Raw genomic sequence first — 13700 nt, 5'->3', positions numbered from 1 at the left:
TATGAAATCCTAGACCCAACCTGATGAACCCTTTGGACCTGCAGGGGCGTATGCTGGCAAACATGTCTTACCGAATTCTAGGTAAGGCTTTAGTCTGTGAATACTGGGAAAAAACCAAAGCCGGCAGCTTCTTAAAAGGCTGACCAGCCTCAGCCATCGTTACTTCTGTGACGAGCAGCTGTCATTTGAGATCTTTGTGTTTTTCTTCACAGCTGTAGCATCATGAATCTGTGGCTCAGCACTCAATTCCTGGTCGCGGGGCTATTCCTTAGCAGCTGGGCTCTGACACCTGAAGAATGCCGGCCTCTAATCACGCCTTTGTCTCTGAAGCCCTCCATGGTAAGTCTTCATCTGTCTGGGTTTGTCTATAAGTTATTAGCACTGAAGCAGAATTCAGATATTTGGCAAGTTCTTCCTCAGTTTATGCCTTTAGCGTTAGCATTACGTTGGAGTCAGAGCCAAGCAAACATTTCTCTTTAAGATAAATGCAAAGTACTGAATGAAAAAGTACTTCAAACATTTCACAAGATGTGACTGTTTCTGATCCAGGTACATACCAAACGTGTTTTGATCAGTGCTGCAACTTGGGAACAGGTTACAAAATAATTATATATATATATATATATATATATATATATAGTACAAAATATGTAGTAAATGTATAACAAAAATGTCTGTTATTTAATATCTATCAGAAGCTCGTTGGTAAATTACTACTGGCCCTGATGTCCCAATAACAAGATTTCAATGAAATATTAGAGATATATCTGATGGAAAAACAACTACACTTGTAGAATCCAGGATTAGTTTACTTAATGTCAATTATATATTAGTCCATTAAAATATCACATTAAATTATTATCACTAGGATTAGATTGACCAGAACACGCTTAAATGTAGGAAATAATTCATAAAAAATGTCAAATCCTATTTGTTTGAAATAACGGAGCATCAAAGCATCAGTTGCACAGTTGTGTTGCAGTGTGGCCCGAATATCAGAGTAAAGGCCAAAAGTTCATACTCGGGGTAGTCAATATTGATAAAGACCTAGTTCCCCTCTGCTTAAAGGCGTTGTGTTATGCTTGGCTAAACAGGTCCAAATGTACTTAATTTGAAAAGATTTAATATGAGAGAATTTGTCCAATATTCAACCCATTATTGAATGATGTTTATGCTGTCACTAACTGACTCCCTGTTTGTGGGCAGATGCTCGGCAGATCAAACTTCCTCTTTGGTTACACTGATAATGAATTCTACAACGAATATCTGAAGCACATGGAGAGCTACTGGATTGATATCAACCACTCACCATCCAGCCCCAAGACAATTGTTATGACCACAGGCAACAAGTTGTGAGTTGTTAACAATGTCCAAATACACAACATAATCAATTCTGTACATTATAGATAATCAAAATACAGGTTTCAAATAGCTACCATTGAAATGTTTTCTACTTTGGAGGGACACTCAAGAGGGCACTTTTATATATTTTTTCCACTGGAAGGACACCCTAGAGGGCACTTTAGTATGTGTTCTCTACTAGAAGGATACCCTAGAGGACACCTTAGTATGTGTTCTCCACTGGAAGGACACCCTAGAGGACACTTTAGTATGTGTTCTCCACTAGAAGGACACCCTAGAAGGCACATTAGTATGTGTTCTCCACTAGAAGGATACCCTAGAGGACACTTTAGTATGTGTTCTTTACTGGAAAGACACCCTAGAGGACACTTTAGTATGTGTTCTCCACTGGAAGGACACCATAGAGGAAACTTTAGTATGTGTTCTTCACTGGAAGGACACTTTGGTATGTGTTCTCCACTGGAAGGACACCCTAGAGGACACTTTAGTATGTGTTTTCCACTGGAAGGACACCGTAGAGGACACTTTAGTATGTGTTCTCCACTGGAAGGATACCCTAGAGGACACTTTAGTATGTGTTCTCCACTGGAAGGACACTTTAGTATGTGTTCTCCACTGGAAGGACACCCTAGAGGACACTTTAGTATGTGTTCTCCACTGGAAGGACACCGTAGAGGACACTTTAGTATGTGTTCTTCACTGGAAGGATACCCTAGAGGACACTTTAGTATGTGTTCTCCACTAGAAGGACACCCTAGAAGGCACATTAGTATGTGTTCTCCACTAGAAGGATACCCTAGAGGACACTTTAGTATGTGTTCTTTACTGGAAAGACACCCTAGAGGACACTTTAGTATGTGTTCTCCACTGGAAGGACACCATAGAGGACACTTTAGTATGTGTTCTTCACTGGAAGGACACTTTGGTATGTGTTCTCCACTGGAAGGACACCATAGAGGACACTTTAGTATGTGTTCTCCAATGGAAGGACACCGTAGAGGACACTTTAGTATGTGTTCTCCACTGGAAGGATACCGTAGAGGACACTTTAGTATGTGTTCTCCACTGGAAGGATACCCTAGAGGACACTTTAGTATGTGTTCTCCACTGGAAGGATACCCTAGAGGACACATTAGTATGTGTTCTCCACTGGAAGGACACCGTAGAGGACACTTTAGTATGTGTTCTCCACTGGAAGGATACCCTAGAGGACACTTTAGTATGTGTGCAAATTCTGTATGTATTCTTGTATGATGGAGCAATCTGGTTTACTTGAAAGTGATTTCAATTATATTTTAATTCAATTATATTCCATTATTTGAAAAAGCACAGATGCGGGAGTAACAAATAATATTCAATATAATTATTTTTGTTGGGACCGGTGAGGCATAGACATTTTTCTTCTTCTTTTATGATAGCACGATACCTCGTAGTATCATGACAATACATGTGTAACGTAATTGTTAATGATTCAAATATTCTCGTATTTATTATTATTATAATTATTTAAATCAGAGGATGTCTGTAGAGTTGATGTGAAGGTAATCACCAACGGTCTAAGTTCTGAACGAATGCCAGATGAGAGACACCTCACAGACTGCCTCAGACTGGCTGTCTGTGCTGATGAGCCCAACTACAAGGCACTCACAGACAGTGTTCAGTCACAGACACCTCACTGACTTGAGTCACATGACTTCTGATGGCATTGTGATGGGACACAGAGCTGAACTGCACTTACATTAGTTGCCCTAGAGGGCACTTTAGTATGTTTTTCTCCACCAGTTTGACAAAGCAATTCCAGCTCAATGAACACTTACTAGCATTTTGACAGCGCTTTCAAACGGATCACTGTGTTCAGCTGTGGGAGGAATCTTAACTTTTGAAGCTGACATGGAGGAGAAGTTAGAAATGATGTTAGAAGATGAACTCAGCTCTTCCTCTTGTCTCTTTTCTCAGAAATGGAACCTGCCTGTCTATAAGGACCAACCTAAACTTTGAAGACAATACTATATCAACATCATGTAAGTTACCTGATCCAACACCATGCTGGAGTTTCTACATATTTATTGCGTTAGTTCTGTTAGTCAGAGAATCCAGCCGGAGAGATCATGTTTCTGATTGTTAAAACTATTGGATGGATTGAGATGGAATTTGGTTCAGACATTCATCCATACCAGGGGATACGTCTTTCTGACTTGTGATTCTCAGACCTTTACTATTGCGCCACCATAAGGTTCATATTTGTGGTTTCAACTGAAAAATCCTCTGACTTCTCATCTAACTCCATCATCAGAAGAACATTTTTATGTATTGTGGTTTATGAGTTATTTAAGTACAGCCTTACAGAGTTGATAGCATGGCTGTGGACTCTATCAACTTCCATCATCACTGATTAAAACAAACACAACCTCTGCAGCACAGGGAAAGTGAAGAGAACCTCTGTCCTGTCTGAGGACATCGCTGGAAAGTTTACCAGAAGAACATTCTTAGATTTTCAGTGGAGATGATTAATATACAGTTTCTGTCCTTAGACTCCAACTTCTCAGCGTCGTTCCACATGTTGCCGACCTGTGACGGCTGTCTGCTGTATAGCTTCAACCGCACCGCCACAAACCTGGACAAAATGTTAGAGAAGATGGAACTCAACATAAACGCTACAGCAGAGGAGACTCACTACCGTGGTATTCATCTGATGGGTAGGAAGAAACAAGTCTGAGAGAAAACATGTCTAAATATGAATAAAACACATTTCATATCTGAAGCATTCATCCTATGTTGTTGTTTTGTCTCCAGCAAGAGGAACAACCGTGAAGGACTCTGATCTGGAACATTTCAGGAAGCAGGCGAGCTGCCTCGGCTTCAACAGAGAACCAGACTTTATTTACGACCCCAAGAACGGTGCTTCACCTTTTAGACCTGTCTGATTAAACTATGACATGAAGACGTGTGATGACAGATTGAACTGATTTCTTTGTTTTTGTCTCTCTCTCTGCAGATTTCTGTTCCGAATGCGAGGGGCGTAAGATACCCGAATATCACAATTAATATGAATGGATATTTCAAACTGAAACTGAGTAAAGAGACAAAAAGACAAAAAAATGGAACGTGTGGCTCGTTTTTATTCATAATGTAATAAAATGTTATAACACCAAGGTTTTATTAACTGTGAAGCGTGTCCCCAGTGAGAGGTCAAAACTTAGTCAACAAACATACATGAAACACACTTTTGATGATTTAATACAACGTTCACCTTCTGGGAAAATCATCATCTCTGATCAAGAATAAACTTCCATGAATCAAAAAAAAAGATTATAAGATAAAAATGCTACAGAATATATGTATTTATCTTTAACGTGAAAATAAAGAACATTGACATTCTCCGCTTGTTCCCTCTTAAATACCTTTATCCTATGTACTATGAGTATTGAAGTTTATTATCAATAAACGTCATAACTCAGTGTAATACGTCATTGTACTGTTGAGTTGTAGTGGATTTTATATACACTTGCACATGTAGATAAGAGAGGTTATGTTTTAAATTAATACATAAAGAAAGATATGATCATTAATTTGAGGAATATTCTGAGGAATGTATTATGAAGCATAAGAGAGGATCACTGTTTTATTATTCTGTTTGTTAATGACAAATGTAAAGATTCATTGTATGATGCATGGGAATGAATGGATGTTTTATTGTTTAGACAATAGTTAAAGGGATGCCGATTGAAACCTGAGATGTTGCTTTTATTCTGTAGGCAGGATAATAGGGTATAAAACTAATTGTGAGACGTGAATTTGGTCTCTTACGTGGTGACGCCAGACAGAAACTGTTGGCTAAGTCAGGAGACTGTGGAAGCGAAGCCATGTGAGCGCGTCCGGGCCTGGACCATGTATGTATACAGATGACTCTTGTTTGTTATGATTAAATAATGATTATTATTATATATCTCTGGCTTCGGAGCTTCTTCTTCCAAGCACAAGGTAGCTCGAGACTCTCTGAACTCTTACAGTACCGCCATGGTTTTCAAACTATGTAATGGAGCTCAATATTAAAGAAATATGTTCAGTGTAATACCTCATTGTACCACCTTGTTTATTATTGGAAAGTACCAGAAATAACTGTTTACAATGAACGCATCTGAGAGGATCACATACCAAGAATCGTGGCCATGCCTGTGCCGTGGAAAAATACTGGGAAACTTGTTTTTCTTAAACGCTAATCGGACCACGCAGACACCTGAGAGACAAGAGACGGGAATGTACATGCACAATCGTGGACACCACTGTGGACTGCGGAACCCTTTCGCAAAAATAAATAAATAAAAATGTTTTTAAAAAAAAATGTATTCGAAAGCAGGACTTTGGCATAGGTTACCCTCTGGTTGACATAGAAATGGATTGTGACACATTGAAGACTACTTTAAACCTGGTTTTACAACAGATGAAATACTTCAATTGCTTGCTAAGTCGACCGAACCTGCTTGGACAAAACGGCCACCAGCCCTCGATGCATCAGTCTGCAGGGTAAAGGGAAGAGATAAGAGTAGTAATAAATAGGTATACTTGCGCGCGAACGTACACGCACGGGAATGATTTATGACGGGTCATAAAACGCATTTTTATTGCCCCCCAATAAAAAGAGTAATAAAAAATTAGACCCGGCAGCCATTTTGTTTTTCCCTGTAAAGTGGGTGTGTCGGCGCGTCATCGGCGCGTCATCAGAGACCCGTGTTTTGGTGCTCGGCCATGTAACGGACGGTTCAGCCCTTTTTTTTTTATTGCTGTAGTGGGTGTGTTCTTAACATTACCTATATAGGCCAGGTACAGCATGAGTTATTTCTCTTCCCCTCCTGCAACCATTGCTGCTGCTGCTGCATCTCTGAACATCTGAACCTTCTTTTAGATCTGTGTACTCTTGAGTCTGTTCCTCTGCGTGCTGGCTTGCTTGCTAACGTGATTGCTAGGCTATTTCTTTTGCCGTAGGTTTACTGAACGCATCACACAGCCGTTTTTTTTTTTCTTCTCGCCGAGATGCAAGCACCACGTGACCCTGAGGCTACAATCAGAAGCATATCACCTGTGCTAGGTAGGTCGCAAATATTCAGAGATACTTCTGAGTTTGTAAACGGGGAATTTGGCCGGCCGCAGAAGCGGTCGAGGCATGGTATCACTAGTGAGACGGGGCCGGTCTTAGAGTTGGAGCACACTGGTGTAAATGGCCATGTTTACAGAGCGGTTTACGATAATGGATGGGTTACAATTAGCTCTAGCTTGAAGGGATATACCGGAGATGTCTGGGGATATCAGACCGCTACAGGGGAAGAATGCATGAATGTGAAAAAAGGTTTTGTAGCGAGGTTTGTGTAGCGCTTAACCAGAACACTGTTACGGACGGCGAGACTATTTACTCTGTGTTGTGGTATAGCTCAACGGGTCCAGAAGTGTATCACGTAACAGCCAGTCGCATCAACAAGAACCCCGAAGAGTTTATATGTATAAATAGCTGCCCAGACAGGGACGTAGTATTTACACAGAGAGGACCCCACGAGGCTAGGCCAAACCCATACCGGTTTACGTATGGAGAGTTTTTTAAATGGTTCCCTGTTACGTTCATTGTGTTGTGGTCTGACTGGCCTGCGGTGCATACGATGTTCAGTCAGATCGATGAAGCGATCAAGAGGGACAGGGTCGCAGCGTTATATGGGGACTCTCGAAAACGTCTTGTCTATTGCGAGACAACACGTGTCATGCATCCTGGTGTGTATGCTTCCACGTGTTGACTGCAAATCAGAACTGCCCCGTCGACATCATCTAGGTATGCTATATTCTGCGACTGTTTTTAGATGCTACATAGTGTGTGCATAGTGGTTATAATGTAAAAGCATATATGCATGATATATATATATATATTGTAATGTTTAATCATAATGTTTTCTTTAAATCTTATCAGATGGTGAAGAAACAAACACAGATGCTACCGATAGCCCCCAGCCGAGTGGGGATGCTAACGAAGAGATGGGAGCCAGTTCAGCAGAGCCATCTGGAGGTGTAAAGGCATACGTCCACATAGATGGTGTTAAAATCAGCTGTAACCCTCCAATCGCTCATCGGTTATCCCTGACATTCCTGGAGAGCATTAAAACTGGTGTTTTACATTTGTTGAACACTGTTATAACGGATTATAAGAAAGAGATGTGTAATGGCTGCCATATTGACCACCCCAGTCAGGACGAGCACTCGTGCATTGAGGCGGCGGATGAACTATTCTATGGTGCACATTTCGCTCCGCTTATGCGGAGGCTGTGGCGGGGAAAATTCATACCGGCTCTACACACCTATCTGTTCCTGATGGGTTTTCAGGCCTCTGACGAGAGAGTCCAAGGAGCGGCTGAGATGTACCTGCTGGAGCTGAAATCAGTAGACCTGGTTGTCGACACAATTTACAACATGTATGAACGTATGAGGGCCGATGAAACATGTAACATGAATATGTTACTATTAATGAAACATCGGTGGCTCAATCTGATAGACATTTAGAGTGAAAGTGTGTGTGTGTTTTTTATAAAAAACCTGTCCTATTTTTGATATGTTGTTATATCTTTACGCAGCATAAATAATAAGGGTTGTAACAGACACATTTGTAATCATTTTACAAGAGACACTTAACATGGAGAGTACGCTGAAGAAAATGTATTATGATCCAGAGCATCCAGGCGGTTTAGGTGGTGTAGTCAAACTACGTAATGCAGTCAGGGAGTGTACGGGAGTTTTACCTTCAAAGGCTTGTGTCAATAACTTCTTACTGGAACAAGATGTGTACACCCTACATGCTAATGCAGCTGTACATTTCCCCCGGAACAGGGTGCTGGTCAGCGGTATTGACAAGCAGTTTCAAGCTGATTTAGTAGATATGATGGACTATTCAGATGAAAACGATAACGTGCATTATTTATTAATGTGTATCGATGTGTTTTCTAAATATGCGTGGGTTAGGTGTCTTTCCAACAAGACGGCTGTCACTGTTACGAAGGCCTTTAAAGACATTTTGGAGGAGGGCCGTGTCCCATTGAAAATACAGACCGATGACGGCACAGAGTTTTATAATAAGAAATTTCAGCAACTATTGGGGCAGTATAAAATAGCCCATTTTTCAACATCAAACGAAACTAAAGCTAGTGTCGTGGAGGACATTCAAGACCCGTATGTGGCGATATTTAACATCTGTTAATTCGCGCCGGTATGTGGATGTAGTTCAAGATCTTGTTAAAGCCTATAACAACACGTATCATAGATCTATAAAGAGGGCTCCTGTAGCAGTAAATAAAAACAATGAAAAGATGGTATTCAATACGCTGTATAAACTGAAGCCACAGAAGCCTGTGAGTTTTAAATTTAACAAAGGCGACACTGTGCGTATATCAAAACTCAGGGGGTTTTTTAGGAAGGGCTATAAGCAAACATTCACTGATGAACATTTTACAATATCACAGTGCATAACTAGAGACCCTCCTGTTTATAAATTAACCGACTGTGATCGAACACCACACATGCAAAAGAGCTCCAAAGGACACCGGACATGGAAAAGAATGGGTTCTACGTCACGCTGCCAAGCAACTCATCACACACTGTATATCCCAGTAATAAGATATGGCGTTACCGGACCAAACTCGCTAAAACTATAGTGCTGAGCGAGCCACACGAGGTCGGATTGATAGAGATTCAGTATCCAAAAGTATGGAATAGTTTTCCAGCAACCGATTCCGGTGTACTTGTATATGATGCTAAAACACAGGCTACATCAACTGTATTAGTGGAGGCTGGTTGTTACGAGTCTGTACCCGCAATCGTTAGTGAGTTTAACACGCAGATCCGTGCACACCACAGGCTAGCACCGCACTTTCAGGTCATGATATATAATGCCGTTAAAAACCGTGTTTACTTCACGGGCGTGATGAATGGGCTCACAGTGACGTTTAAAGGCCGGCTGGCTGAGATATTAGGATTCAAACCGGAAGTGCCTTTTACAATCAACGATGATAAACGGCATGGTTCATCTACGGCCCCCTATCCATCAGATATTCATGCTGGATGTTATAATATATTTGTATATAGTGACATTGCCGACTATCAACTAGTGGGTGATAGTTATGTACCGCTTCTGAGGTGTATAAATGTGGCTGATGATCAGAGACGTATCCCCACTCTAACATATGACAAGCCGCACTACACATCGCTCTCTACAAACGTCATCGACGACATTGAAATAGCGTTAAAAGACGACCAAAACCAATATATACCGTTTTTATATGGTAAAGTGGTTGTAAAGCTACACTTCAGGCCAATAAGACAAGGAATATAGATAGTGGTGGACAATGGCGCACACTCCGTACGTTCGTGACGATGGCAGATATATGTCATATTATATGAATCAGGCAGGCGGGGATATGCCCGGCTTTATTGGAGCAAGTACACAGTACGGAAACGGGTTAGGAGGAATGTTTCGTAGCCTGTTCAGAATGGCCATACCACTTTTAAGAAGAGGGTTCAGCATAGCAAAACCTCATTTAAAGACTGCAGCGCATAGTATCATGGGTGATGTCGTATCTAATATTGCCAAAAATAGCATGACTAGGAAACAGGAGGGACACGGTATGCTGGTGCGTGTACCCCGGGGTTTGAAAAAACCACCAGCTGTTAGGGGGCGTCGCCGGACCGTATTAAGAAGAGCTAAATTCACACGCAAACCCCGAAAGACGATCAAAAAGAAGACAGGAGTCAAGAGAGGCAGACCACATATGAAACAAGCTCGTTCTTCTTCTTCTTCTGCTAACGACATATTTTAAAAAGCACGGATAGACAGGGAGGACTAGACATGGCGCTCATTCATAATCAATCTGCAGAGTGTGTGAAGACGGAACTGGATCTATTTACAGTACCATACACGCAAACATCCCTCGAGAGAGCTACATTTCTCGAAATACCCCCTGTATCTGCCATAACTGACACCGGACCCCTGGAGTTTTACATATCATCCAGTGGGGAGGACTATCTGGATTTGAATGATACATATCTGTTTATGCGGGTGAAAATTACCAAACCAGATGGCAGCGACCTCACGGCCGATTCCGATGTGGGTTTCATAAATTATCCAGGATGTACACTCTTCTCGCAGGTGGATATCATGCTAGGGGACCGCCTCATATCACAATCCTCAAACACATACCCATACCGTGGAATAATAGAGTGTCTGATCAACTACGGAAAAGACACGTTGGATACATAGTTCAGCACAGGATTGTTTAGTAAAGACACGGGGACGCATATGAACGATGCCTCTATAGCGGGAGCCAACCAGGGATTGATGACGAGGGGGGAATTCACCAAGAACAGCAGGATTGTGGAGTTAATTGCGCCGATACATGCAGATTTGTTCTTTCAGGAGAAACTATTACTTAACGGCGTTGATATTTCTCTGAAATTCATACGTTCAAAAGATGAATTCACCCTAATGAATGCCGCAAATACAGCATACAGAGTCAAGATAGTATCAGCTAGTATATTTGTGAAAAAAGTAACTGTGGCACCTACTGTCAGGCTGGCCCATAGCAGAGCATTACAACACACCAATGCCAAATATGCTATAGACAGGTGTAGTGTTCTCGTGCAGGGTGTTGGAACTCTGGACTAAACACCGAGTTAAACCACAGTCAATGAAGACGGAGTCGTAATAAGTTTCACCCATTTACTGTAACTCTTTTTCTTCAATCATGCTGGTGAAAACTGCAACAAAGACAATACAAACATTCAGTGTACATACATAAATATAACATTTCACAGTAGAAAATATAAATATACATTGCATCTTTATACATTTACAGTACTCACGAAATTGCCTCTACGATGCTTCCCCGTGGATGCGAGCAGATTCTGGAGCATGCGGTCCACTGTCAAATGTTAACCCGAGCTAGTGAAACCAGACACCATTTAACCGGAACCGGAAGTGACTAAACCGGAAGTCCCACCCCGGAAGTGACTAAACCGGAAGTGACGTCATAACATGCCATGAACTGGAAAATCATGTTACCAATAACTGTCTTGAAATAAACCCCATTAATTAAACACCAAATGAAATAGAAAATGCCGTAAAGGCAACACACTCCCCGCATGACCTTTGTGAGGTCACTACAACTTGCAGCATAGAGAAACATTCCATTCTTGATCAGTCCTTGGGTAGAAGTAGAACAATCTCCGTAATTGGTCTAAGAAAGGTCTTCATAGTGCCTTGGTCAGTTGTCTTCACCTCAACCTTTCTTACATGTCCATCCTTTCCAGGGAACGTGGCGATAATCCTTGCCATAGGCCAGCAATTGCGGCAATTCTGCTTGTCCCTAAGCAGAACGAGATCTCCAATTTGAAGGTTTCTACGGGCCAATGTCCATTTCTGTCTGTGTTGTAAGGAAGGTAAGTATTCACGGCTCCAACGGGTCCAAAACTGGTTGGCAAGAGCCTGGACTTGTCTCCACTGCTTTGTGTACAGGTCCATGTCCGAGAAGTCTCCAAGTGGAGGTGGAACTCCTGTCTTTTGTGTAAGGAGCATTGACGGCGAGAGTATGAAGGGGGCGTCAGGATCCGTAGACACAGGTACGAGAGGTCGTGCATTAATGATGGCTGTGACCTCTGCCATTAGTGTGCAAAGCACTTCATGTGTCAGTCGAATGTTTTGCTGAAGGAACATTGAATCGAGGATCCTTCTGGCAATGCCAATCATGCGTTCCCATGAACCTCCCATATGAGAAGCATGTGGTGGGTTGAATACCCAGCTACACTCCTGCTCGCTGACGTACTTCTGCACCATTTTGTCCATCCTAAGCTCTTTACATGCGCCAATAAAGTTGGTACCACAATCAGATTGGAGCTGTTTCACAGGACCTCTTAATGCGAAGAACCTCCGAAGAGCGTTTATGCAGCTGGATGTGTCCAACGACTCGATTATCTCAACATGTACAGCCCTTGAACTCATACAGCTAAACATGATGGCCCATCGCTTACTCTCTGCATGTCCTCCCCTGGTGCGTCTGGTTGTGACAGACCAAGGTCCAAAAACATCTAACCCCACATATGTAAAAGGAGGACAGATTTTGAGACGTTCAGGTGGCAGGTCTGCCATGCGTTGTTCTTCCAGTTTTCCCCTTAGCCTGCGACAGATAATGCATTTATGAAGTACTGAATTGATTAATCTCTTGCCACCCAAGATCCACAGTCCTGCTGCTCTGATCGCTCCTTCTGTCAGGTGACGCCCCTGATGTTTCACACGCTCATGGTGATGTCGGGTGAGAAGTAGAGACATGTGGTTATCCTTGGGCAGAATTATTGGGTTCTTTACTGCAGTTGCGAGGTTGGAGTGCTTTAGTCTGCCTCCAACGCAGATGAGGTTGTCCTCCAAGGTTGGACTGAGTTTCAGCAAAGCACTGTTTTTGGACACCGTTTTGTTGACTCTGAGAGCCGTCAGGTCTTTTGCAAACCCTCTCCTTTGTGCTGCTTTAAGGATAACATTCCTTGCTTGGTCCATTTCCTCCGGAGTACGAGATAAGTTGCATGTGTGCCAGCCTTTGCATTTGCTGGTTTGGTTTGAGTGTTTGAAGGATCTTGCCATGTGAACCAGGAATGCTACTCCTCTTAGTAGAGAGGCAAAGGTGGAGAAGCGTTGGAAGCGGTCAGAGGTTAGTATTGGTTCTTCCAGGAAAGTAGCACAGGTTTGGATTTGTGATCGAATTTCTGAATCTCTTCCAGGTTCGATTAGGTCAAATGTCTCACATGTTTGCGTTTCCTCTGAAGATGGCTGGAGCAGGAAGGAGGGTCCAGTGAACCAAGAGGTTTGTACAAGGCGGTTTGCTAATAAGGATCTTGATGCATGGTCGGCAGGGTTTTCCTCTGTACGTACATAGTGCCATTGCTCAGGCTTTGAGGACTGACGAATGCGCAAAACTCTATTGTGGACGTATGCATAGAATCGTTTTGACTCATTACAGATATAGCCGAGCACTACTTTGCTGTCCGTATAGAAATTGATGGCATCCCACTTCAAGTCTAGCTCGTCTTTGATGAGATCTGCCATCTCTACTGCTAAGACAGCGGCACACAGCTCAAGCCTTGGGATCGTAGGCTCAGACTGGGGTGCTAACTTTGCCTTACCCATGACAAATCCTACTTCGGCTTGCCCATTTTCGTGAACTGCTTTCAGGTACGCCACTGCACCGATGGCCTTGGTAGACGCATCCGAGAACACACACAACTCTTTGTGCACTGCCTTAGTGGGTGAGATCACTGTGTATGTTCGA

At 42.4% G+C, this 13700-nt stretch overlaps 1 protein-coding gene across 1 annotated transcript; it reads left to right on the top strand.

Moving 5' to 3' along the window:
• Window positions 1-14: 14 nt before the first annotated feature.
• Window positions 15-4442, top strand: LOC117746012. The gene is made up of 7 exons (XM_034554752.1): window positions 15-81; window positions 213-339; window positions 1207-1352; window positions 3319-3383; window positions 3894-4058; window positions 4156-4260; window positions 4358-4442. The coding sequence occupies exons 2-7, from the start codon at window positions 223-225 to the stop codon at window positions 4405-4407; spliced, it is 648 nt and encodes a 215-aa protein (XP_034410643.1). The 5' UTR covers window positions 15-81; window positions 213-222; the 3' UTR covers window positions 4408-4442.
• Window positions 4443-13700: the final 9258 nt, after the last annotated feature.

This window comes from Cyclopterus lumpus, chromosome 2 (genome assembly GCF_009769545.1).
Source record: "Cyclopterus lumpus isolate fCycLum1 chromosome 2, fCycLum1.pri, whole genome shotgun sequence".
Lineage (NCBI taxonomy): Eukaryota > Metazoa > Chordata > Actinopteri > Perciformes > Cyclopteridae > Cyclopterus > Cyclopterus lumpus.
Note: the sequence above shows the minus strand (reverse complement) of the source record. Positions and strands in the feature narration are given on the sequence as shown.